General features: G+C 46.3%; 1 protein-coding gene across 1 annotated transcript in view; it reads right to left on the minus strand.

Moving 5' to 3' along the window:
• vangl2 (VANGL planar cell polarity protein 2) overlaps positions 1-27499 on the minus strand; it is a 53184-nt gene that overhangs the window by 9780 nt on the left and 15905 nt on the right. Inside the window, 5 exon segments of the mRNA NM_001032310.1 lie at positions 33-169; positions 828-1435; positions 2729-2849; positions 3664-3936; positions 7963-8119. Of these exon segments, the coding sequence (NP_001027481.1) occupies positions 33-169; positions 828-1435; positions 2729-2849; positions 3664-3734 (937 nt within the window). The 5' untranslated portion in view covers positions 3735-3936; positions 7963-8119.

The raw sequence follows: 27499 nt of genomic DNA on the forward strand, positions 1-27499 counted from the left end.
CTAGGAGAAGACCAGGCGGCAGAGCATCTCACCCTCGCCGAGGGAGTAGACCTTGAAGCCAGACATTTTCTTGGACAGGATGGATTTTGGCAGGTTCAGGAGAGCAGGGTTGTAGACAGGGAAGTCGTGATAATAGTTTTCCAAAATCCATACGGCAACTCGCTGGATACTGTGAGAGGGAAACAAACGGGGTAGGGGGCACCAGGGGGAGGGGAGAACAAGAAAGAATCAAAAATGAGGACAGGGGAAAAAACACGTAGCACGAGGCAAACGCAAGGAGAGCACAGAAGGAAGGTGGGCACAAATAATGACCAGAGCACTCTACGCCCAATGTAACATACCGAGGTGATTTATTGGCCATGTAGGCTTAATTAATATAAACGGCCTTATTCATATAACCCGAAAAGTGCAAGGAATCTTTCCTCTTATATTTGTCCAATAGAAATATTAACAGGTAAAAATTTTAATACATTCTATTTGCTTTAATCCCCCCCCCCTAGATTGTATAAGGATATTGCTGGATCAATTTCAGCCTTGTCTTGTTTGTTTCCTTAGCTCCTTCCCATAGCCCTCCTGTTGTGTTGTTGTTATAATAACAAAAAGATAGGAAAAGAGGCATGACCTAAAACTCAAGGTGTGCAGGCTAATGTCACTCGGGGTATGACCAGCCACAAGGTCAAAAATGGAACAGTCCACAGCAAAGACAACTCTTTGGCATGATTAATCCAAGGTATTTAAGAGACAGCCAATAAGCTACAGTTTTATACTGTGCCATCTAAGGGAAACAAAATGGCAGCTGTCACCGATATAAAAATAAAATCTCTTACCTTAGGTGCCCAATGTTGTAGAACCGACTTGCTCCATCTGTTGACCTTACAACCTTGACGGTAAACTGAGGCTGAAGCTGCCTCAACTCCAGGAGGACGACGGCCAAATAGTGGACAAACAGCAGGGCATCCACCAGAGACACGGCGTACTGTACAATCCCCTGGTAGTTCTTGTCCCGGGATTCCAGTATCCGTACTCCATAAAAGAGCCAGTAGGAAACCACCAAGAGGAAGACGAGCACCATGAGAAGGGCTCTGAAAACAAACACCCTTGGGAAGAAGGCTTTGGGGCGGCGGAAGAACAGTGCCCAGCTGCCCAGTAGAAGGATGAGGAGCTTGAAGGCCACGGAGATGAAGAGACCCTCACAGGCTGTGCCACATTGCTCCAAGTCCTCTCTCCATAGGATCTGGGGCAGCAGCATGAAGGCTATTGGGGTCAGGAACGAGAGCAGAGCCAAGGCTCCACCAATGACAACCCCAAGGTGTCTAGAGCAGTCCAGCTTGGCGCTGTCCTCCATGTCCTTAGTGATGCGCGTGATGTCATCATGGGATATACTGTGCTCGGAGGTCCCCGTGACCACGGTGGTGGTTTCCCCCCAGTTATCATCCTGTGGTACAAAAAAAATAAAGTATAAGGTCGACTCATACATGTTGGGTAGGTAAGAAGAGCATGTTGGACAAGGGCTGCTTAGTCCTCTCTCCTGACTGGTCTACACTGCCCTGTTGGCATGGTTGCCAGAATCAGATTAGCCACGCCCTCTTATGTAGTTCCACCAATGCTTATTTATACCTTATGGGTAATAACATACCTCGGTTCTACTTGACCTAATCGGAAGGTAACAAAGAAACTGCCCCTCTAAAGCCCCATCCAGTTAGCCTTGGAGGGCAGCCAATCAGAGAACTCATTTTTTGTAACTGAGTTTATACAATTTAGTGCTAATAATAATAATAATCTGGATCCTCTACAGATTTCCATTTTTTTATGTACCTACAGCTCTACATAAGGGTGGGAGTTACCATAGGGACACTTTTAAAGAGGTAAACCCCCAAAGATTGTATATACATACAATGAACATCCAACAATCTTTTTTATAATATTAAATATATATTTTTTTATAACTGTTTTCCCACAATGCACTGGGCAGGAGGCAGCATACACCATAAGCCTCCTACATGAGTGAAGCAGCAACTCCCGCCGTTGACATGGCTTGGCAACAATGACATCACCGGGCACCAATCACAAGGCAGCACCAATTAGCCTTCCTAGCAGAGCAGCTCGCACCGTCTCGTTGGCTCGGAGCCAAGCCAGTAAGGGCCCCGGGCACATCTCGCTTACACACTCGGCTGGCTAGCAGGGCTCGTTAATGCCGCAGCATGGCAGGCACGGCCGGAGACGCCGGGAGAGCAGATAAATGGTGCAGGAATCAATAAGCTCTCTCGTTAATTACCTCTGCAGACACCCGCGGAAAATAATTACCTACAGGACCTGTCAGGGCATTTCCATATCTGCACCGCTAGTGTCTGAGCTACAGAGAGGCCTGGCACCAAGCATATTCACTGTATGGATCCCAGGGACAGAGACAGGAGGTCCCCCAAAGATATCACTCCCCTCTGAATATAACCTAAGGGTTAACTTAGGGGGCTGTTCCTGCTGAATTGTGCTTAGTACAGGGGAATCCCTATGTGCCATAGTTTTATGGTATCTCTCTGTACAGACTATGAGCAAACTTAGGGGGCTGTTCCTGCTGAATTGTGCTTAGTACAGGGGAATCCCTATGTGCCATAGTTTTATGGTATCTCTCTGTACAGGCTATGTTGCCCTACCCAACCTAATACCAAGGCAATTTTTAGATAAAGTAATCAGAGACCAATCGATCAAACAATCTCATTTCCAAACGTACCCTGTCTTCCCCTCTCGTTGACTCATTATCCAATAAGGGCTCCCCTGGCGCCTGGATTGTGACCGACTTATCACCGCGACTTCCTTCTCGGCTTTTAGATCTGTGCCGCTCCCTCCGATCTCTGCAAAATGAAGAATTACACCAGCTTAGCATTTGCCTTTTCAGTTCAAGCCCAACATGGAGGTTCAACCTTTGTTCAGTACCCCCCTTATCGCATAACAAGGTTACAGATATACACCCCTAACCGACCCCCATACTGAACCCCCAGCCCTGCCTGAACCTCCCTACCAGTGGGCACAGGCTATTTAGATTTGGCTGGCTGGCCACAAAGTAGCAATGTTCCCTTGCCTGCTCTTTCCCAAAGAACCTGGAATCAAACTGCCGTCATGTTATGTCTTGTTATAGGAATGTTTCCCCTTTATATCAGCAGCCAATGGGGAGAGCCGCTGGCAGGAGGCGGGATCATAATCATACAATGGGGTAACAGTCACCCTGCTATAGTTCCAGGGGTACCCAGGGCACAAATAAGCACTCACCCCAAATCCCCCCCTAACTGGCCTTCAGGCTGGGCCCCCTTAGCCCATAACAAGGTTACAGATATATAGAAACATTGGGGTAACAGTCACCCTGCTATAGTTCCAGGGGTACCCAGGGCACAAATAAGCACTCACCCCAAATCCCCCCCTAACTGGCCTTCAGGCTGGGCCCCCTTAGCCCATAACAAGGTTACAGATATAGAGAAACATTGGGGTAACAGTCACCCCGCTATAGTTCCAGGGGTACCCAGGGCACAAATAAGCACTCACCCCAAATCACCCCCTAACTGGCCTTCAGGCTGGGCCCCCTTAGCCCATAACAAGGTTACAGATATATAGAAACATTGGGGTAACAGTCCCCCCGCTATAGTTCCAGGGGTACCCCGTAACCTTTCCCACCTGTGCTTTCGGGAACTCCTGGAGTGGCCGGACTTATAGGAGTAACCCGAGTACTGGGAGTCGTTGTCCATGTTTTCAGAGTAGCGGCTTTTGTGCCGTTCCACGTTGGCGGGTTTGGGTCCCCCCGACCCCTGTGTCGAAGCCAAAACTGCGACTGCCTCTTTCAGCACTGGTTTCTTCAGGCCAAAAGGCACCTTCAGAAAGTCAACTTTAACCTTTAGGGACTCTATTTTGATTGGCTGTCCGGTCCCCGCTCATAAGAAAATCCGAGGCCTGTGAGGGAAGGAGGGAGAGTATGAATGGAGAGAAGGGAATTGCTTGGGGGGAGTCGGGGGCTCTGCAGATCATTAGCAAATACAAACACAATATAATTAATTACTGATCACACTTGAGGAATTGTTAGGTGATTACATATATATAATTGGAGCAATAAATGGATAATGGACTCAGGGTGTGTTCATACGGGAATCTGTCAGTGCTCGTGCCGATTGGCTGCTAATAGGAAGCTGCTGAATGATCCGTTAGCAGATGAATGATCTCTGGGTAATGACAAGCAGTGAGGCACAGGGGAGGCACAAGGGAATCACCGGCCATGTTGGGCAACACAGTAAGGGTTCAGCTGGGTGGAAAGGTTGGTGGGGGGGGGCAACCCTGGACAAAATGTTGGATTTTGGCCACATCATGCCTTGACCACTCCCCCTTGTTATGCCTTGCTAGGGGTTCCAATACAACTAACCCCCTAAGGGCTGGCCAACCCCACAGGGGGGAAAGGAAAAGGCAGACCAACAATAGGGGGGGGAGAAAGGAGAAGGTACCCCAATATTAGACTATAAGCTCTACGGGGCAGGGACCTCCTTCCTACTGTGTCTCATACCACATGGCACTTACTCCGTGTATTTATATTTATTTATTGTATTTATTATAACACTTGTCCTCCCTGTGTGTAATTGTGTATATTGTAAGATTGTACAGCGCTGCGTACCCTTGTGGTGCTTTATTAATAAAGTTATACATACACATACATATTAGTATAGGAAGACCAACAAAATGGGGGGAGGCAAGGAGACGGAAGATCATCAATAGCGGGGGGCAAGGAGATGGAAGATCATCAATAGCGGGGGGCAAGGAGATGGAAGATCATCAATAGCGGGGGGCAAGGAGATGGAAGATCATCAATAGCGGGGGGCAAGGAGATGGAAGATCATCAATAGCGGGGGGCAAGGAGATGGAAGATCATCAATAGTGGGAGGAAATGTGACATAAGAATGACATGGGGGGAAATGAGAAGGTACCCCCAACAATAATGAGGGGTAAAGAAGGTACCCCAAGAATTGGGGGGGGGGGGAGAAGGTATCAACAATAGTGGGGGGGGGGGGGCAAAGAGATGGGAGAACAACAATAGTGAGGGGAAGAAGACTTCAGTAAAACAGTGGTGGGGGTAGGTAGACACCCCAACAATAATGGGGGGGGGGGAAGGAGACGTAAGAAGGACAGTGGGGGGGGGGGGGGGAGAAGGGGAAGGTACCACAACAATAGTGGGGGGGGAAAGGAGAAGGTAGGCCAAGTGTAGGGGGGACAGGAGAAAGCAGAGGATTATGTGTGGGGAAGAAGGCAGAAGAAGAGGTGGAGGAGCAGGGAGAAGGCAGTTGAACAGGGGCCAGGGAGCAGGCAACCCAGAATGTACCCCCCCCCCCCCCCCACAGCACCACAGGGAAACTGGGCCAGAGGCACGGGAACAGTAAGGCCCATCTCTCTGTGCCCCAACTTGCCTCCTCCCCCCTGCTATTGGAACATCCCACGCCGACAGGTGAGAACTTATTATCTCTGCTTTCCCAATCCCCCCCGGGGCAACTCTTTGGTTAACTCTCCCTGGCAGCCAATCAGGCCCTGTCTGTGTTTACACACACACCATACTCACTTGCCTTACACTCCGACGGGCCTTATTAAAGGGGAAATAAACCACGGATTAGGCAGCAGCATTAGTTTAGGGCTGGACTATGTCTCAGGGCACAACAATGGGATAAAACCACTGAAGGTTAGTTACCCTTTATCTAAAAGAATGCTGACATTTTGGGGGAGAAATTGACGACACCACACACCTAGAGAAATGGGCTTTGATGCCACAAAGAGAAAGCAGTGGGGTGTGCGTGTGTGTGGGGAGGTGTCTTGTTTAGGCCGGGTTACCATGGAAACGCCATTTTGAAGCATAAAGAGACAATCCCCTCCTGCCTTTTCCCAAAGAGCCGAGGAAGAGCCAGGGTCAGGGTGCTGCTGTCAAGGCCCGGCTTTTGTCCCGAATGCCGGAATTTTTTTTGCCTCTATTACCATGGCAACACAAAGGCCCTCTTCTCCTTTCTCCCCTACGCCCTCCCCTTTTCTTTGACCACTTGTTTCCAAGGCGATAGCATTCGGGCCGGCAAGCATTCTCCCCAGCCAGGGAATGGGAGTCCAATCTGGGAGGAGAAAGTTGCAGTAAATGGGTGGGGGGGGGTTTGTGGGAGACAAAAAAAAAAAAAAAAATAAGTAAAAAAGAAAAAAAAAAAGTCCCATTTTTGTAACCTCTCTCCCTTTTGTTCCGCCGATCGGATCGGATTTCTCCAGGGAGCGTGAATATAAAAACGTCTCCAAGAATAAAAACTCGCCAAAGGGCAGCTACGCCCCAAACCCCTCCGGGGGCCACAGAGCCGCTTTGTGAGAAGCTTTTAATTAGCAATGAAAAGGGGGGGAAGTTTTATCTTATTTCAATCCTGAAATGAATAAGGAAAATAAAAAATAAAACGGAACTACTTTCAGTTGTATTTCATAGACAAAAATAGTATAAAAAAAAATAAAAAGTTGGAAGGGGGTAAGGAAAGTTTTGGTTAAAGGGGAAATATACCCAATAGATATCTTTTATATCTACTTTTTGAGCCCGCAACGACCGGATTAACTTTTCATACATGGGAAGCATCAGCCGACGCAGGGGGAGGGGTCAGCACTGTTACATCACTAAAGTGGGCGGGGTCCCTGCTTGAAGTCTGAGGGCGAAGACACATGGGACGATTAGTTGCTGCGACTTTCCGAAAAGTTGCGATGACTAACCTGCAGGACGAAATTGGGAACGTGAATTGTCATGGCGACGAGATTAACCCCTATGGGCTGTTAGTCGCCACGACTGAATTAATTGCCCCATGTGTCTTCGCCCTTACCTGTCCAAACCCGCACTTGGGCCTCAGCACCTTGGCCAAACTTCTCTCAAACGTTACTGCTCAGAAAGGCCAAGCAAGCATTCAACCGCTTTCCATGATTCATCCCCATTCATTCACCATTTTACCCACAAGGCACCCCTGAAAGCCAGGACTAGGCCAGCTATTGGGCCAGCATTGTAAATCAGAGCTGACCAGGGCCGCTAAACCAGTCCCTTAACTTCCCAATTAGATTTCTGTATAGATGCAGATGGCACGGCTGCTTAGAATGCACTTCGGCCTGCAGCAGAAAGCCATTAACGCTCTCCTCTGGACAATTCCAGAAAGAAAAATACCCGACACCAATGCATATCAAGGTCTGCCCCCCAGGTTTCCTCCTACTTCATACACGGTCGGCAAAGGAGCCAAAGCACCGGCCCCCGGAGGGCCGCAGCGCAACTCAAGCGGATAGGATTTCCATTGTGGAGAGTCGGTGTAGAACCAACGCTCTGGCACCGAGGAGAACTGGAAATACCAGTTTGTTCCATTCCTCCCAGTTCAAAGTCCACATTACAAAAAAAGAAAGAGGCAGAAGTTTCCCAAAGCGAAACGCGTCGGGTGCTAGAGGCCTAAGCTTTCTTGGCTAAAGAAAGGGGGTCGAGCAGCGGGGAAGGGGGGGCCTTCAAGTAAATGTGAGTAGGCTTTAGAAGCCAATGCCTTACCCCCTCTGCCCCCACCCTTTAATGTCCAACTAATAGGAAGAGCCTGACCAAGAGAAGAGAAGCGAGCCCCCCCCCCCCCCCGATCTTGGGTTTGGCTCACACGTCGTACCGGAACTAAAATGCATCAGCAACAAGGAATTTCCACCCCCCAGATACACAAAAAAAAAAGCAGACCAACTGCAAACTGTCTCAGACTATCATTGCATCGTGCCAAAAGGTAATTTAAAGGGGAACTGATCCTGTGACATTCTATGCACACAATAAGCTATAGCCCCATATAATAATGGCAAGAATAAGTATATCTGGGTAAAGCTGCAGTCGCAGAGTTATTACCACAGCGGTACCTGCGCCTAAAGCGACGCATTTCGCATAGATCTCTATAGGAAGCAGTGATATGGGGACAGGGAACTCACCCAATGAAACACGCAGGAAGTTGGGAGAAGATGATGAGATTAGCACATCTTTATGCTGATTGGCTACTTGCAAGATGGAAAGCAGTGCGTTGTCCGGTGTGGCTCAGCATGGAGGTTCCGCAGCAAAGATGCCATTCAGGGCACATGTATGTCAGGCCTGCAAAAAAGACAACAGGGGTTAATACAAATATACAGAGAAGGAATGTTCTGGGCACACAATAAGCTGTACCCCCATACTGTACTGTCTAAGGGAAACACTATGGCACCTCCTACCCATATGTATAAATACAAATATACAGAGAAGGAATGTTCTGGGCACACAATAAGCTGTACCCCCATACTGTACTGTCTAAGGGAAACACTATGGCACCTCCTACCCATATGTATAAATACAAATATACAGAGAAGGAATGTTCTGGGCACACAATAAGCTGTACCCCCATACTGTACTGTCTAAGGGAAACACTATGGCACCCCCTACCCATATGTATAAATACAAATATACAGAGAAGGAATGTTCTGGGCACACAATAAGCTGTACCCTCATACTGTACTGTCTAAGGGAAACACTATGGCACCCCCTACCCATATGTATAAATACAAATATACAGAGAAGGCATGTTCTGGGCACACAATAAGCTGTACCCCCATACAGTACTGTCTAAGGGAAACACTATGGCACCTCCTACCCATATGTATAAATACAAATATACAGAGAAGGAATGCTCTGGGCACACAATAAGCTGTACCCCCATACAGTACTGTCTAAGGGAAACACTATGGCACCTCCTACCCATATGTATAAATACAAATATACAGAGAAGGAATGCTCTGGGCACACAATAAGCTGTACCCTCATACTGTACTGCCTAAGGGAAACACTATGGCACCTCCCTCCCATATGTATAAATACAAATATACAGAGAAGGAATGTTCTGGGCACACAATAAGCTGTACCCTCATACTGTACTGTCTAAGGGAAACACTATGGCACCCCCTACCCATATGTATAAATACAAATATACAGAGAAGGAATGTTCAGCAGGGAGTAGCAATAATAACAGCCCCACCACACATATAAACCTAAAGCAATCTGATTGCTCATCAGTGGACAATCTGGCACCCACATGCTGAATAGTTTAAGAGCTGCAAATCCAGGAGGCCGAGTGCTAACTGCCCGTAAAGCCCAGAGATTGGCACTAACGCTGGCAGACGGCACGGCCCGGGCCCATTGGCTGGGAGCGGATTCCCGAGGAGCCAGGGATATGCCGAGGCTCAATTTGAGGCTAATCGTTATTAATGACTTCCTTGCTCTGGAAATGGAAGCAAAACACTGGAAACTCTAGACTCCGAGTCCCACGCACCCGGCGAGCTCATTACCTCGGCTCAACCCCTTCAGCGCACAGAGACGTTACTGTCGCTTCATACTGACCCACCAATCGGCTCGCTATCCTCTGCGTCCAGCCCTGTCAGCCCTCGTAATGAATGGAAAGTGCCTCTACCGACACACACATAGCGATAACCGGCGGGTCCTGGCGCCCAAACGCTCAACCATACGAGATACGAGAGTATTAATACTCTCAACACAGTGTTACGCTAGGTACCATAGGGTGCCATTTTGTGGAGCCATAGTGGTGCCCATTGCTGCTCACCATTAAATTGTCGAGAGTACTATTCTGAAACAATTTTATTTGTAGTTTTTGAATATAACTCCACAGTTTGGAATTTAAACCGCTATATGGTTGCTAGAGCCCAAATAAACCCTAGCAACACGTGAGTGGTTTTAATAAGAGACTCTCCAGTTTGGAATTTAAACAGCTACATGGTTGTTAGAATCCAAATAAACCCTAGCAACACGTGAGTGGTTTGAATAAGAGACTCTCCAGTTTGGAATTTAACCCACTATATGGTTGCTAGAGTCCAAATAAACCCTTGCAACACGTGAGTGGTTTGAATAAGAGACTCTCCAGTTTGGAATTTAAACAGCTATATGGTTGCTAGAGTCCAAATAAACCCTAGCAACCAGCGAGTGGTTTGAATAAGAGACTCTCCAGTTTGGAATTTAACCCACTATATGGTTGCTAGAGTCCAAATAAACCCTTGCAACACGTGAGTGGTTTGAATAAGAGACTCTCCAGTTTGGAATTTAAACAGCTATATGGTTGCTAGAGTCCAAATAAACCCTAGCAACCAGCGAGTGGTTTGAATAAGAGACTCTCCAGTTTGGAATTTAAACAGCTATATGGTTGCTAGAGTCCAAATAAAGCCTAGCAACCAGCGAGTGGTTTGAATAAGAGACTCTCCAGTTTGGAATTTAAACAGCTATATGGTTGCTAGAGTCCAAATAAACCCTAGCAACCAGCGAGTGGTTTGAATAAGAGACTCTCCAGTTTGGAATTTAAACAGCTATATGGTTGCTAGAGTCCAAACTGGAGAGTTTCTTATTCAAACCACTCACTGGTTGCTAGGGTTTATTTGGACTCTAGCAACCATGTAGCTGTTTAAATTCCAAATAAACCCTAGCAACCAGTGAGTGGTTTGAATAAGAGACTCTCCAGTTTGGAATTTAAACCGCTATATGGTTGCTAGAGTCCAAATAAACCCTAGCAACCAGTGAGTGGTTTGAATAAGAGATTCTCCAGTTTGGACTCTAGCAACCATATAGCCGTTTAAATTCCAAACTGGTGAGTCTCTTATTCAAACCACTAACTGGTTGCTAGGATTTATTTGGACTCTAGCAACCATGTAGCTGTTTAAATTCCAAATAAACCCTAGCAACCAGTGAGTGGTTTGAATAAGAGACTTGGAATATAAATAAAAGTGGGCCTGAATGAAAGATAAGTAATAAAAAGTATCAATAACAATGTATTGTAGCCCCACGGAGCAATAGTTTTTTCGGCTGCCGGGGTCAGTGACCCCCTTTTGAAAAGGTAGAAAGAGTCAGAAGAGCAAATTTACAAATGATAAAAAAATAAACTCAAGACCAACTGAAAAGTTGCTAAGAACTGCCCATTCTATATTTAAACTTAATTTAAAGGTGTACCGCCCCTTTAAGTTCTTTGCCACAAGGGCCATATTAAGGCTTGTGTTTCGGGGAAACCGTATCTCTCCTTTTCTTGTAAGCGCTAATGTTATTTTGCAATTTTTCTTCTTAATTATTTTTTATTTTTCCCCTCTGGATTCTCGAGGCTGGATTTACTTGCATGAAATAATTGCCACTTCTGGCCACGTTGAGATAAGCCAGGCTACTAGCCCTGAAACTATTACTAGGTAATTACCACTCGCATGTCATTGTATTTCACAGGAGCCTCTGAAGTATGAAAGGGATTAGGAATTCCTCGTACGGGGCTAAAACAATGGCCCATTATTCTCCAACTGCCGGCGCTGTAAACAGCCGGAGAAAGAACTTCAGGTATGAGACCCGAATGGACAAAAAGTATATTATCTGTGAAATGCCCGAGCCAGAGCCAATGAGGCGGCCACGGGTTACAAAGCACAGCCCTGACGGAAAGGCTGCGTGGGAAGCCTGGTGAATTGGAGTAACAGGCGGCCATTGTGAGGAGGACGTTCCAGGAACCTCCAGATCATTTGTCGACCAGCCTGGAAATATGTTGCTAAGAACAAGATAAGGCCGGCTCAGTTACAAGTAATCCCACGGCCAAGCTAGGCACAATGTAAGCATCTCAGATACATGCATGTAGTACAAACACAGTTGTAGGACTGAAGGTGTCCTAGAGATAAGGGCTTCCTATCTTGTAACCTTCAGAAAGAAGATGGACACCACAATGTATCTTCACCCGTTAAGGTGGCCATAATCGGTGCGGATCATCTCCCGATATGTCCCAGTGGATCGAATTAAAATGGCAGGTATATGGGCCATCCAAAGACATCAATGAGCCAATGTGGTCCCCAATCCGACGGGAAAAAATCAGACCTGCCCCATCAAGATCTACCCATTTCTACGCCAGATATCGGTTGGGTAGGCCCATCGGAGGTGCCTCATACACACCGATTGGTGTGAAGGACTCAAATCGGCAGCTGAAATCTGCCCGTGTATGGTCACCTTAATTCTCTTCTACTACTGACACTAAAGCTGACCATACAAGAGCCACTGTCACCAAATGAGCAGCCCCTTCCATGACATGCCCACCTTGAGGTCTCCAACGGGCCAAACAATCACAGGAATAAAGGCCTTCGGGGCAAGGACCATGTCAACCAACCAATGCGGACCATCTTAAAGGGGACCCGTCACCCTAAGAAATAATTCCATATTCTTTTTTTAATTTTATTGTGTTTGTCAAGTGTCCCTTACACTATATACATTATTTTTTCTTGTATCCTTCAGACTTGAAATTCACAGTCACAGCCAGCAGGCAGGCGCCATTTTGTGGGCACTGTTATTAAGGCAAAGCTTTGTATCGCCCCCAAATCTTGTTTCTGTGTCAAAATGGGGGACCTGATGCCTATGTCCAGGCACTGGATACACAATTAGCTGGTGAGGAGGGAGGGGGAAAGTGAGGACTGCAGTGACATCTTGGAAAGTGCTGAATGGAAAGTGAAAGTAATTGTCTGCCCCACCTCTATGCCTAAGGGTGACTGTTCCATCCACACAGTTTCCATTGGCCTATATGTCCCTGTAGGTAGAATCCAGTCCAATCTCTTCCTAACCAAAGCTTCCTTATGTTTTAGCCTGCCCAACATTGCAGAGACAGAGTGAAGGATAAAGCCAGCGACTAATCTCTCTGTGGGCCATGAGCCTAATTCCCCACACCCCAGGCTAAACTGATCCAAGATATGCAACCCAATGAAAGCAGTGGAACCAACATTTAACATCCAGTGGGGTCTAATCACAGAGTTGCATGACTCTCCTAATTCCAAGTTGGACAGCGCAACAATCTTCTAGTTTTAGTGAGTCTGGAACCCTTGTTAGCTAGGAGATACATGAAACCCTTTATACAGTGAACCTACAACCCTTAACTGTCAACACCTCATTGTCTCTCTTCTATCACCATCACGGGAGACCTTCAGATCCACAGGGAGGTCTTCTTTGGAAGTCAGTGGTCTGCAGTAAAGCAGATGCAAGCAGTACCGTAGCAACTCCAAGAGAAGACCTCCCTGCAGATCTGATAGCCTCCACAGTGGTGATAGAAGAGAGCGAGTGAAAGCTGTCTGTACCCGCCATATAAACAGAAATGAAGGCTAAAATAACGAAAAAGAGAAGGACAAACTCTGCTACTAAGTAAGAATAGATGATGAAGCAAACAAACATAGGTTTGGGTGACCCATAGAAACCATCCATAAAAATATCTTCATATTTAGTTGTTCCTTCCTAAACTCAACAATGGTGGAACATGTACCTATACGTATCTCAACTATAAAGCTTTCTGTTGGCAGAGAAGAACATTCTTTCCTACAGAATTACTGGAGAAGTTGCCTTCTTCGTTTAGCTCTACCACGAGATCTCTTAGCTAGACGTCCCCTTCCCAACTGATCAGAAAGCCCTATCCAACCGTTCTGCTCTACATACAATACATAGACAACTTTTAAGGATAAACGCTCCACATTGCTGCAACATCTGCTTTCAATATCCACTGCCAGCTGAGAATTTGGAAGAGAGAAGCCTTCAGAAACATTGTCAGGAAATCGAACATTCAACTATCAATGTCAACGCAAGATCTGCTGATGTCTTTGTTGCCTAAAATCCCACTTATATAGTGATACTCTACCAAGCCTTAAGGTGGCCATACACGGGCTGATTGTAACTGCCGATATGGGTCCCTTAGACCTATTTGGCAGCTTATCGGCCCGTGTAGGGGCTCAAACAACAGGCCTGCTGACCGTCATCTGGCCTGAAATCGACCAGATATTGATCGGGTAGGTTAAAAAATCTATTTGGACCGGGAACCGCATTGCGCCTATTCCGGCGTTCTAATTCAACAGTTCAAATTAGCCTGAATTCACCCAATATCGCCCACCTGTAGGTGGGGGATATCGGGAGAAGATTCACTCGCTTGCCGACCTCGCCAAGCGAGCGGATCTTAACGTGTATGGCCACCTTTAGAGACCAGCAACAGTGAGAACTGCTTGTTTGCCGAGGTTTCTGCCTGATTTGTCCAACCTCACACTGGGCCAAATCAGGCTGATATACGATTACTTTAGACCCATTAGGCGAAGAGCATTTTAATGCTGATACCACCCTTAACCAATGGGGTTTTCAAACCTGCTCAATAGAGTTGTGAGTTGTGTGTTTTTCAGCCAGATCCTCTCTCAAGGGCTCCATTCAGGGCTGATAAGCCACCAACTTGGCTTAGAAAGGCCAAAGTATGCAGCATTTATCAGGCCATAAATGGCCACCATAAAACTTAGACTGTTGTCCAACCTACGGTCCTTGTTGTTGAGCGAAGAAGGCTGTCGGGCATGCTGGGATTTCTAATTAAACAAAGGCTGGTCATAGGTTGGTCAGTGCCGTTATGTCCCAAATGATGAACGTCACCTAACCCAGAAGTGCCATGGGCCAAATGGCTTCAAATTCTTGACATCTACTTGCCCCAGCTCAGTTATGAAGCAATTACTGATGATGCCATAATCTTTCTAAGAACGTTCCATGCATTTCACACCTATAAAAACGTGCTCTGACTTATAGTGTGTAGCTAAACACCAGAATGAAGGACATTGAGGTCCCCCACCTTACTGTAACATTAGATTTCCTTCTCCCACCCCCCTGCATTGTTGTGGGAACGTTCTCTTATCTAAATACTATCATCTGTTAGAAACGACATTTCCCTCCCACCCCCACCCACTGTCTGGAACACGCACCGGCACGGAGATTTATAAGCATGGAGCGCGTCTACATGTGTCTGGCGTGTGAAGAGACTGGTGCTCCGGGTACATCGGCCATATTTTAGCTGCTGCGCCGGCCTGGTCTTTGTCCTGGGCTCTGTCAGAGAGAGCTGTAGGCCAATACATTATTTAGAATGCGGAGGGAATATATTACCGAGACCTTAAGCAGCAGAAGCAGATGGACAGAATCCATTATTTCCTAGTAAACACGGGATGACACTTGTAATAATACGAGAACGACATGCGTCGGCGTTCCCACAATACAGTTACAAAGCACTGCCACTCTCCCCAATTCTAAGGGAAAAGCTGTAATATACTGGCCTTTAAAGCCCATTACAAAACCAAAAATAAAAATGGCTCCTTTGGCTTGCCATACCCTTCACTTCTATCCTGTACACCAAAGTCCTTTCTGTGAAGAGGATATCTAGGTTTTTTTTTTTAATCGCAGTGTGCTCTGCTGTGTTCCGCCATTGTGTTTATATAAATCGGTGAAACTTTATCGAAACAGCACCGCACAGGAGTCTAAAGGTGGCCATACACAGGCCGATTGTAGCTACTGATATGGGTCCCTTGGAACAATTCGGCAGCTTATCAGCCCGTGTATGGGCACTACCGACGGGCCTGCCCAACTGATATCTGGCCTGAAATTGGCCAGATATCGATTGGGCAGGTTAAAAGATTCAGTTGGATCGGGGACTGCATTGGCTCATTGATGTGGTCCCTGATCTGACTTTTCCTATACTCGTCGTTATAATTCGATCATTTGGCCCCAGGGACAAACGACCAAACTAGCCTAAATTCCCCCGATATCAGGAGAAGATCTGCTCGTTTGGCGACCTTGCCAGACGAGTGGATTGTTACGTGTATGGCCACCTTGTGGTGTGCCCATACACCTTCAGATCCGCTCGCTTGACGATGTCGCCAAGTAACTGGATCTTCTCCTGATATCCCCCACCTACGGGTGGGCGATATCGGGAGAATCCAGGCTAATTTGATCGTTTGGCCCTAGGGTCAAACCATCGAATTATAACGACGGGTATAGGCAAAGTCGGTCTGGGGACCGCATCAACGAGCCAATGCGGTCCCCAATCCGACTAGATTTTTTAACCTGCCTGATCGAGATCTGCCCGATTTCAGGCCAGATATCGGTCGGGCAGGCCCATCGGTAGTGCCCATACACGGGCCGATTAGCTGCCGAATCTGTAAGGGACCCATATCGGCAGCTAGAATCGGCCCATGTATGGGGACCTTAAGGGGGAAGAAAAAGGGAAACTGTCTTGATTGTAATTGCCCAATAACATGATATTGCCCTAGTTACTAAGATTTCTAGATTTACACCTGCAAAATTTCTATCCAAAAACTCCTCTTCTCCCAGGGACTAATATTCCGATTTAACATTGAAATGGGACTCTCCTTCTCTATCTACCTTGGTACACGGGGGGAATGACGAGGGGCCCGAGCAGTGGATAAAAGATATGGCCTCCCCTCCCCATCAGAGAGATGGAAGGGGAAAGTGATGGATAGAGCCGTCAGGCAGATGGGGCTGTTGGGTGGTGTCACGGAGAGAAGATGAAAGAGGTACAGGGGGTGATTTAAGGGGACGCCAGCACCATAGCGACGCAACGACCAATAGCGAGAGAGGGGAGGGGAGGCAGATTTTACGATGGGAATTTACAGACCTGCTGCTTTCTGCACATAATAGAAAGTCAATGGCAGCCCAACCCAATAGCCTTTGTTTCCTTTATTATATATATTTATAGCAACATATTCAGCCGCACTCAAAGGGGACGTTCACCTTAATATTTACTTTTAGCATGATGTCAACACTGATATTCTAAGCCAGTTTGTCATTGGTCTTCTTTGTGCCTTTTTTGGTCAATTTTACTTTTCTTCGGTCAGGTTTGTGGGTTTTAACCGATATCTGGTTGCCAGGGCTTAATTACCCTAGCAATTTGGAAGAATTAGGGATGCACTGAATCCAGAATTTGGTTCAGGATTTGGATTCCGGCTGAACCTTTTGACTTTTGGTCATGTGAACACAGAAGTGAAAAAATAAAAAATTTATATTATATAAAAAAACGTGCTTTGATTTAACTCTTCGGTAGCCTAATTTGGAAAGTTGTGCAGAATGACATTTTCATTGTGAATAAAAACAATGTTTTGGGTTGTGTTCCCCTTTAGTCTCCGAATGCATTTTACACAAAGCCCTGACTGTCTCCTACAACAATATGGAGCCAGAACCACAAATACAATATTAAAAAAAAAAAAAAAAGGGTAATTGGTTCCAGATCCAGGTAAAACAATGCCAAGACGAGACGCGGTGGGCCAATGCGACTACTGGAACGCAGCTACGAGATTCAATTAAACACAGAAATATATTGTAGCAATTGGTGTTTGGCACTTGCGCGGCGGGTACGACCCATTCAGCATTGTTCTGCCAGCCTGCTCCTTCCAGCACCGAGGGGGTATGAACCTTTCACCCGTATAGAAACCTTGCTGGCAGGATGATTGGGCATAACAGAGTTTTATGGGCCTCCTGGCACGGAGAAATAAAGCGTTCGACTGTTCTTAATTGCTAAGCAGAACCGCTGGGTTCTGAGGGGGAGGGTAAGGGTGCCAGTCTCTTTTTCCCTCCGGCCTGAAGATCATAAAACACTTGGTTTAGAAGAACTTACAGTGGCCATATAGTGCTGATCAACCTGGACAGACATCATATGAGGGGCCACACACAGTAGGGGTAACTTTCTATTGTTCCATTCCATCAGGCTGGTCAGGGCCGTTTCTCCGAACCTCGTGGCCCAATGAAGAGTTCCACAGCAGCATTTGGGACTGCCAAGCCATGTCCTTTCTGCCAGAACTTATTCCTGGATGGCTGGTTGGCAAACAGAGCAGAATATGTGCATGGAAAGCCAGGACCTAGGTGGGCTTTCTGTGCAGATGGTTCTATATTGGGTCCTAAAGTACTAGGGATTGGGGGCCCAAGTAGGAGATTTGGTAATGCAGTAAGGCAGGGGTCCCCAACCTTTCTTACTCGTGAGCCTCAGTCACATGTAAAAAGACTTGGGGAGCAACACAAGCACCATAAAAGTTCATGGAGGAGCCAAATAAGGGCTGTGATTGGCTATTAGGGGCCTCTATGTACACTATCAGCTTACAGGGGCTTTATTTGGTAGTAAGTCTTGTTTTTATTCAACCAAAACTTGCCCCCAAGTCAGGAATTCAAAAATAACTCCCTGGTTTGGGGGCACTGAGAGCAACATCCAAGGGGTTGGTGAGCAACATGTTGCCCTGAGCCACTGGTTGGGGATCACTGCAGTAAGGGATGGGTGTCTGTGAAGGTTCCAATCTTGGTGACAATCAAGTCAACTCAATGACTTTATCTCAAGGCTTGTTGTGACCATAGTAAAGCTGGCCATACACGCTCCGATAGTATTAAACAAAACCTAGTTTCGTACGATATTTGGTGCGTGTATGGCCGATGGACGAGACGACCAATATTGCAAAACCTTTGGGTATCGGCCATCTCCTCGATCGGACGGGTCAAAAGATTTTGCAACGGTGTCTGAGCAAAATCTGCGTTTAGGGCTGAATCGGTAGATGGAGGTAGAATCCATTTTGTTTCTACCTCCATATCCGACGATTCATCCCTGAATGTCAATGGAGGGAATGAACAATCTTTCCTGTGACCAATGGTTGCAGGAAAGATGGTTATTGGTATGTGTATGGCCACCTTTGCGCTGCCTTCATTATGCAGACCGAGCCCTGTGCACCCTAGAAGAAGATGTCCAACCTTCACCCCTCTTTTTGGTGGTACATTCTAGGCGCCAGACCACGCACATAGGCGAGACAAAACTCCATGACTGTCTGGTCTTGGCTCTTCCCTCAAAGCTCCCAAGCACAAGCATGACAAAGGGTAACAAAGAACCAAGGACAGAGCGATTCCACTCCGACGCCCCACTGAGCCCACCAGCTGCCGTCAGCTCAGCAGAACCATCCCTAGCAATCCATCACTTGCCCATTTCTCTCCAGACATCCACCAGTGTTGCGAGCCAATCTTGGTCCCCCACCAATCACAAGGAACTGCGTTCCCACATTAGCTCTGATGCACATTAGCCAGGATGAAAGATGAGACACAGATGAAAGGTCTTTCCTCCCCCCATAGGAGGAGAAAATGTGCAACTCCACGACACAAGCCTCATCAAAAAATACAACCACCGCTCTACTCTTCTATATATTCTTCATCTTAACCAGCTGGCTTTATAGGTCTACAAATGCCACCACCCACAAGAAAGACATCGGCCACCTGCCCAAAAGGCAAATCTAAAGATACACAGGCCAATAAACTCAGCCTCTATATTTCAAGTTGGCAGCTTCTCCATAGTCCTTCATAGAACCTACTCTGGCCACAAATCATCAAGGTATCCATCAGGCAAGTCAAAAAGGTCTAATCTGAGAGGATGACATTGGTGTGTTGATGTGGTCCTGGTCCAATAGATCTGCACAAGCCCACTTTATAGCCCAGTCCTTGACCCCAGAGCCAACAACCCCATCAGCCCAATGCCTAAGTGGTCAAAGCAGACAGAGCTCAGCTCATGTGGCAACCACATGTTGTATGGCTAGCTCAAAGGGCAAAATACATCCAATGAGGCAACAATTGATTGGCCAGATTTGGCCCAGCATATGTGCTTTACAGCTACTCAAAGGAGTCCTCTCAGTTAAGGTGGCCATACACGGGCCAATTGTAGCTGCCGATATCGGTCCCTTGGACCGGTTAGGAGCTTATCAGCCTATGTAGGGGCAGGAACGAGGGGGCCTGTCCGACCGATATCTGCCCTCAAATTAGCCATATATCGATCGGGCAGGTTAAAAGATTTAGTCGGATCGGGGATCCAATCGGCTCGTTGATGCAAACCCCCGAACCAACTGCCCCATTGCCGCCAAGCAAGCGGATCTTCATGTGTATGGGCCCTTTAGACAGAAGATCTGCGTGACCTAAGAAAACCAATATGGCAGCTCCCACCCCCATAGGTATAAATACAAACACATGGAGAAGGAATGTTCTGTGCATGTAAGATCCTACTCCCTCATACTGTACGGTCTGATACAACTAAATACAAACACTTAAATTGTTATGGTGGAAGCAACTTTAGTGAAATCAATATGGACCCCCCCCCCCCCCCAGTAAATTACTGCAGCGTAGGCAACGGAGACTTGCTCCTACCTGCACATATTGAAAAATGCTGCACTGACAAACTCCCCGCACACAAGCCATTGCTGTCTAGCTATTCAGCAGCGTGTGTAACCCACCCCACCCAAACAGCACAGACAATAGTTGGGAGGTTTATTTACAGAGACAGAAATGTTAGGTGCCGGGAGAGTTTCCTGGTTAAAGGTTACAGCAGCCTACACCATAGCCAAAGCGCCACGCGGCAAGGAGACACGTTGGGAAATAAAGTGCAAACAGGGGCCCAAAACAACCTCAGGCCATGGAGAGTGAGAACCAATGTATTACAAGGGATAATGTACCCCCTACTGTAAATGATAAGGATATTAGCAGTCACTGAGGGGTTCTGTGCCCATATAAAGGCACAAGGCTGCAGGCTGAGTTATACAGGGAACTCTGAGTATCACTCATGTATTATAAGGGATAATGTACCCCCTACTGTAAATGATAAGGATATTAGCAGTCACTGAGGGGTTCTGTGCCCCCCATATAAAGGCACAAGGCTGCAGGCTGAGTTATACAGGGAACTCTGAGTATCACTCATGTATTATAAGGGATAATGTACCCCCTACTGTAAATGATAAGGATATTAGCAGTCACTGAGGGGTTCTGTGCCCATATAAAGGCACAAGGCTGCAGGCTGAGTTATACAGGGAACTCTGAGTATCACTCATGTATTATAAGGGATAATGTACCCCCTACTGTAAATGATAAGGATATTAGCAGTCACTGAGGGGTTCTGTGCCCATATAAAGGCACAATAAGGAGTACTATACTCACTATACAATTAAACTGTATAAATAAGAGATACAGCTGAGTTGCAGCTCCGTGCCCCGTTATTGTTACATATGGAGCTGTAGGCGGGTGGGGGGAATGAAGGCAGAGGATTAGGGTCCCTTTGAAGTTAAACATATTCTAACGAGGAAATCCTATTACTAAGTGAATGGAGCTTCCCTGCCAGATGGCCTTTGTGGGATATTATTTCAGCCTACACTGCCAGAGAGCAATGAGCGGAGCTGGGTTCCCTCGGCATCGCTCCCCGCCGTAATAGCCGGCCGGCTGCTTGTGTTGTTGGCTAAATGAGATACAAATTGGCTTCCTTCAGAGGGGGGAATGTTCATTACCAAAATGCTCATTTTTATACCCGGAGTAGGGCGACCAGACACGCAGAGATAACAGCTTTTCTTGGAAGCAAATTAACCTCAGAAGCCCCAGGGCCACTTTAGGCCTTGGGCACATACACCAGCCCATATGGAAAGCCCTGCTTCATCTAAATAAACTATTTTCATATAAATATACTTTATTAGTAGTATGTGCCATTGGGTAATCCTAAATAGGAAACTGCCATTTTAAGCACTAAGGGCCGCCCCCTGGGCTCATAGGAGTCACAGTGCACACAAACAAGCCAAGGCACACATACTGCTAGGCCCCATCAGCCTATGAATGGACAGAGTTCTGCCTTTTGCTCCCACACTACTTCCTGTTACAGTTAGAACTGCATCACTTCCTGTCAGCTGATGAGGGAGCACAAAATGGCGGCTCAAACGAAAAGATGTAAAAGGGCAATATTTACGAATATATATCTATATATATTCCAGTTTGCTAACATTTTTAATAGGCCACTTAATAAGATAGAGACTGCTGGTTAAGTACTCGTTCTGAGTGCATAGTTTTCCTTTAAACGCTAACTGCCTGTCATGGCTGCCATTCACTTGCAGATTCCCTCTCTGCATTGCTCCTCAACAGATTTTTATCTTCTAATTACTAACATGTGTCATTGTTACCTAAACACCAGCCCCGCTGGCAGGTTCCATTCCCAATTGTGTCCCAGCCAGGCATTCCCATGTACGCACTGAAATGACCCCCACCCCTCCCCCCACTCCCCCAGGGCCCCCAGCGCTGAGCATTAACACAAGGTGAGAGCAGCTGTAAATATATGGCAACCCTGTGTCCTGCTCTTCAGACAATATCACCCCCATTTACACCTTTAAAGAGCCAGCAACATAAACAGCAAATATTGTATTAACACGTAAAGGTTGCACCTGTTGTTGGTCCCTAGCAACAACTATTTCATGGCTGCCCCCGTTTCAATATTCTATAACAACGTTTTTTTGTCCACAAATGACATTCTGACCTCCACTTAAACACTGGAATGCACTCGTGGTTATCTGCTATGCTAACGTGGCCCCTACAGCACTAACTTGAAAGGCACCCCCCCCCCCCAAAATGCTCTTTAGCGTTACTGTCTCTTTAAGACTAAGAGACAACACAGCAGTTACCACCCGCTGCATCTGCGAGAGTGACCTCCATGTTAACAGCGTGAAGTTCAAGAGCAGACAGAGGGCCCCAAGGGGACTGCCGACGGGGACAACGAGCCCAGTGCACTATGGGAATGCATTGGCATCGTTCTCCGAGGACTCCAGAAGATGAACTGGATATTAAGAGGGGATCAATATAAAAGGGACAAAAAGTCAATGGAATATATTGGATTTGATGAATGATGTGTCTTATATGAAATTCTAATGAAGTACAGAGAAGACTAAAAGAAATTACTTATTGCCTACCCACAATTCTCCCACCATCGTTAAATAGCTATGAGGGAGAACATTACGGAGAATGTAAAGGCCGGCCAGTAACACTCCAGGTGGGCCTATTCTGGGTCAATCAAAGCCAAGTGCTGATTGGATGTGCCTAGTTATAGTTGAGCCTTCACATCAAACTATACATCGGCAGCCGATGAGGCCATTAGGTGCACCATTCATGGAGAGATCTACAGTCCATTTGCTTAACCACAAAGAAAAGATGAACATGAAGTCTTGGCCACAACTGACCTGTGTATAAGGCAAGAGCGATGGCCTCCTAAGCGGGATCTTATTGGAGTTTGTTTAGATATTAATGGCAAAGGTCGGAACATCACACGAGGTACACAGCGTGCTCATCATTGGTCGTACTGAGGTCTACATCAGCAGTTCTCAACCTGTGGGTCGGGACCCCTTGGGGGTCGAACGACCCTTTCACAGGGGTCGCCTAAGACCATCGGAAAACACATATTTCCAATGGCCTTAGGAATAATTTTATGGTTGGGGGGTCACCACAACATAAGGAACTGTATTAAAGGGTCGTGGCATTAGGAAGGTTGAGAACCACTGGTCTACATGATCAGATCACCCTTAAGGTGCCCATACACCTTCAGATCGCCAAGCGAGTGGATCTTCTTCCGATATCCCCACCTACGGGTGGACGATATCAGGAGAATCCAGGCTAATTCCATCGTTTGGCCCTAGGAACAAATATAACGACGGGTATAAGCAAAGTCGGTCTGGAGACCTCATCACCCCGATCCGACTAGATTTTTTAACCTGCCCGATTGAGATCTAGACGACTTCAGGCCAGATATCGGTCGGGCAGGCCCGTCGGTAGTGCCCATATACGAGCCGATTAGCTGCCGAATCTGTGTAAGGGACCAATATCGGCAGCTAGAATCGCCCCGTGTATGGGGACCTTTAGACGACCCACCACTTGAAGCCTATCTTTCCTTGTACTTCTTCTATGTTTCGTCTTTTACCCATAGACCTAAGAATGTTTGAATGATCCCAAACTATTCCCATGGTGCCTTCTTCATGGCTAGGGCTGTAGCTAAACAAAAAGGTACCTCGTCGGTCTTTAGGTGGCCATACACGTTCAGATTTCAGTCTTCTTCCAACGAACCCCCCAATTCAACAACTAACCCAACTAACCCAATTCAACAAAAAAATACATTGCACTCCACAATGTGGCGTTTCCACAGAGTCTGCCAAAAAGTGCTACTAATTTATTCACCTTCCAGCAAAGCACATCTACTGACTTGATCATTTAATTAGTCAACAAAACGAAACTAGGAAAAATTGCCAAAGGCCCCCAGAAATACATTGTTCTTGGGATACAGCAAGTTCTCTTCTTCTTTCCCACAGTCTCTTTTTTTTTTTTCCTCTTCAACAAGTAGAATAGTTAGATGATCTGCTTCTTCACACTCGCTCTTGGCCTGCTAGGCAGGATTATCTAGAAACCAAATCTGTCACTATCGTTACAGTCTTTGGGATTTATTCCCTGCCGAGTACCACGACACATTATGAAAGGGGAGAAGTTTTTGAAAAGTAACACCAAATTAGGTTACACTGATAGGGAGTAATGGGAAAGCAAAATAGTTAGACAAGATGGTGCCTACAGTGGCTGTGGGATAGTAGGTATAGTAGGGAGAGATGGTGCCTATAGTAGCAGTGGGGGGATAATAGCCTCTGGGAAGGGACTGGGGCTGTGGGATAGCAGGTATAGTAGGGAGAGATGGTGCCTATAGTAGCAGTGGGATAATAGCCTCTGGGAAGGGACTGGGGCTGTGGGATAGCAGGTATAGTAGGGAGAGATGGTGCCTATAGTAGCAGTGGGGGGATAATAGCCTCTGGGAAGGGACTGGGGCTGTGGGATAGCAGGTATAGTAGGGAGAGATGGTGCCTATAGTAGCAGTGGGGGGATAATAGCCTCTGGGAAGGGACTGGGGCTGTGGGATAGCAGGTATAGTAGGGAGAGATGGTGCCTATAGTAGCAGTGGGGGGATAGCAGGTATAGTAGGGAGAGATGGTGCCTATAGTAACAGTGGGGGGGATAATAGCCTCTGGGAAGGGACTGGGGCTGTGGGATAGCAGGTATAGTAGGGAGAGATGGTGCCTATAGTAGCAGTGGGGGGATAATAGCCTCTGGGAAGGGACTGGGGCTGCGGGATAACAGGTATAGTAGGGAGAGATGGTGCCTATAGTAGCTGGCAAGTTATTATTATACACCAACATTGAATGTTGACATGTTAGAACACATGCTGGCAAAGACTTTGGGATCTATGAGCTTCTGTTGACATATTATGACACTCCCAAGAGATAATTTCCAAACAATGATATCACCTGACTGGATCCATCACATACCAGGAGGCTGAAGGCCACAATATTTACATGGCAGAGCTAGTACTACAGACACACCAGCAGGATTTAGTAGAACCTTAATATTAAACTATATTAAGACAGACAGCAGGTAAGTTCTCATGAGGCACAATGGATCATGAACCTGAGGGCATCATGAGAGGGTTTCCTGAGGGCTCTTTTACTTCAACAATCCCTATGGCCGGCTCAAACTGAACACATAACCCAATCTGTCATTATGTCCCCGAGGCTAAAAGAGCAGATCTATAGCATTTCTGGCTACCTAAATAGTTTGTTTTTGGAGGATCTTCCCACAGTGGCCCATAAAGCTATAAAAAAAAAAAAAAAATACTTAGGTAAAAGTGCTCTTAATGTCTTTTCATTAAAGCCTGTGGTGCACATGTGTCTCCTAGGAAGACTTCTAAATGAAATAGCTAAGGGGCAGAGTATCCACATTGACCCAATTTGCCCCCCCCCCCCCCACGCAGCCGCCGCCCACCACTCCCGCTGAATGACGGCACAAATAGTCACATGGAAGCAGCCTGTGTAGCATCAGCCTCATAAATCAGCATTTTACTGCCAGAAGCATAGGTAGCAGGTAGATAACATCACCATTACCTTCGGTCGTAAGGGGCAATAAATTTAACAAGCACCTCTATGAAATGGCAGGTATTCTGAGCAGACTGCATGTTTTCATGGGAGAATTTATTCTTGTTCAAAGCAGTAATTAGGCAAAACTGCTGTCAGAATAAAGGCACACGGAAACATTTCAGGAAGTGGTGCTGTATCAAGCCCACCGGTATGGGAATCGCCTGATAGAGCCCGTGCAAATATTATCACTGTATAGTGAAACACTGGCCTTTGTAATGTTATTGGACACAAAATGCCATGGTTGGGATAAGGTTAATGTCCCCTCTAAACAGAAGAAATAAAACATTCCTGGGCAAAAATCTATATATAGATATTGGAAAGTTTTAATAATGCCAATAAAGAAACAATGATTTCAATAGGTCGGTTAGAAAAGAGTTTAACAGGGATAATATAAAAGTATGAAGCTTGTTCCACTCTCCGCACACACATGGACATTTGATACGGTCTGGTAAGACAAGCTTTCGTTTGCAAAAGACCCTAAGGGAAAAAGGGGGTGGGACAGCTCTACAAAAGGTCTTCCTGCACGAGCTACCGGATACCAAGGTGGGGCTTTAATCTCGTGGTCCACAATAAGGATATGATTCAACCCAAAAGATTAGTGGGATCCAATGATTAGACTGCATTATTCAAATACACTGAGCGGTAATGGGCCACTGCCCCAACCAGAAGGTGCCAAAAAGATTCAGCATATGAAAGCACAAGGTTGCAGGCTGAGTAATACAGGGATAATGGTACCCCCTACTGTAACTGATAAGGATATTAGCAGTCACTGAGGGGTTCTGTGCCCATATAAAGGCACAAGGCTGCAGGCTGAGTTATACAGGGAACTCTGAGTATCACTCATGTATTATACGGGATAATGTACCCCCTACTGTAAATGATAAGGATATTAGCAGTCACTGAGGGGTTCTGTGCCCATATAAAGGCACAAGGCTGCAGGCTGAGTTATACAGGGAACTCTGAGTATCACTCATGTATTATAAGGGATAATGTACCCCCTATTGTAAATGATAAGGATATTAGCAGTCACTGAGGGGTTCTGTGCCCCCCATATAAAGGCACAAGGCTGCAGGCTGAGTTATACAGGGAACTCTGAGTATCACTCATGTATTATAAGGGATAATGTACCCCCTACTGTAAATGATAAGGATATTAGCAGTCACTGAGGGGTTTTGTGCCCATATAAAGGCACAAGGCTGCAGGCTGAGTTATACAGGGAACTCTGAGCATCACTCATGTATTATAAGGGATAATGTACCCCCTACTGTAAATGATAAGGATATTAGCAGTCACTGAGGGGTTCTGTGCCCATATAAAGGCACAAGGCTGCAGGCTGAGTTATACAGGGAACTCTGAGTATCACTCATGTATTATAAGGGATAATGTACCCCCTACTGTAAATGATAAGGATATTAGCAGTCACTGAGGGGTTCTGTGCCCATATAAAGGCACAAGGCTGCAGGCTGAGTTATACAGGGAACTCTGAGTATCACTCATGTATTATAAGGGATAATGTACCCCCTACTGTAAATGATAAGGATATTAGCAGTCACTGAGGGGTTCTGTGCCCATATAAAGGCACAAGGCTGCAGGCTGAGTTATACAGGGAACATTGAGTATTATTTTTGTATTATATCCTACAGTACTTTGTGGTACATTATACAACAAGAAAGTGACGCCAATTAGAATCCTACAGTGATATTTACAGGTAAAAAAAGAAATTAACTATTAGTATGCATCTGTTTTATTAAAGCCAGTTAAACTGAATTTTTTTTTTACAAATCCAATGGCCACAGATGAATGCATATTTTCCGGCCTGGTGTTCTACAGAAGACATGTGTATACAAAGATCCGAAAGCAGTGAAATTCCTGTGTTATT

This window comes from Xenopus tropicalis, chromosome 8 (genome assembly GCF_000004195.4).
Source record: "Xenopus tropicalis strain Nigerian chromosome 8, UCB_Xtro_10.0, whole genome shotgun sequence".
Classification (NCBI taxonomy): domain Eukaryota; kingdom Metazoa; phylum Chordata; class Amphibia; order Anura; family Pipidae; genus Xenopus; species Xenopus tropicalis.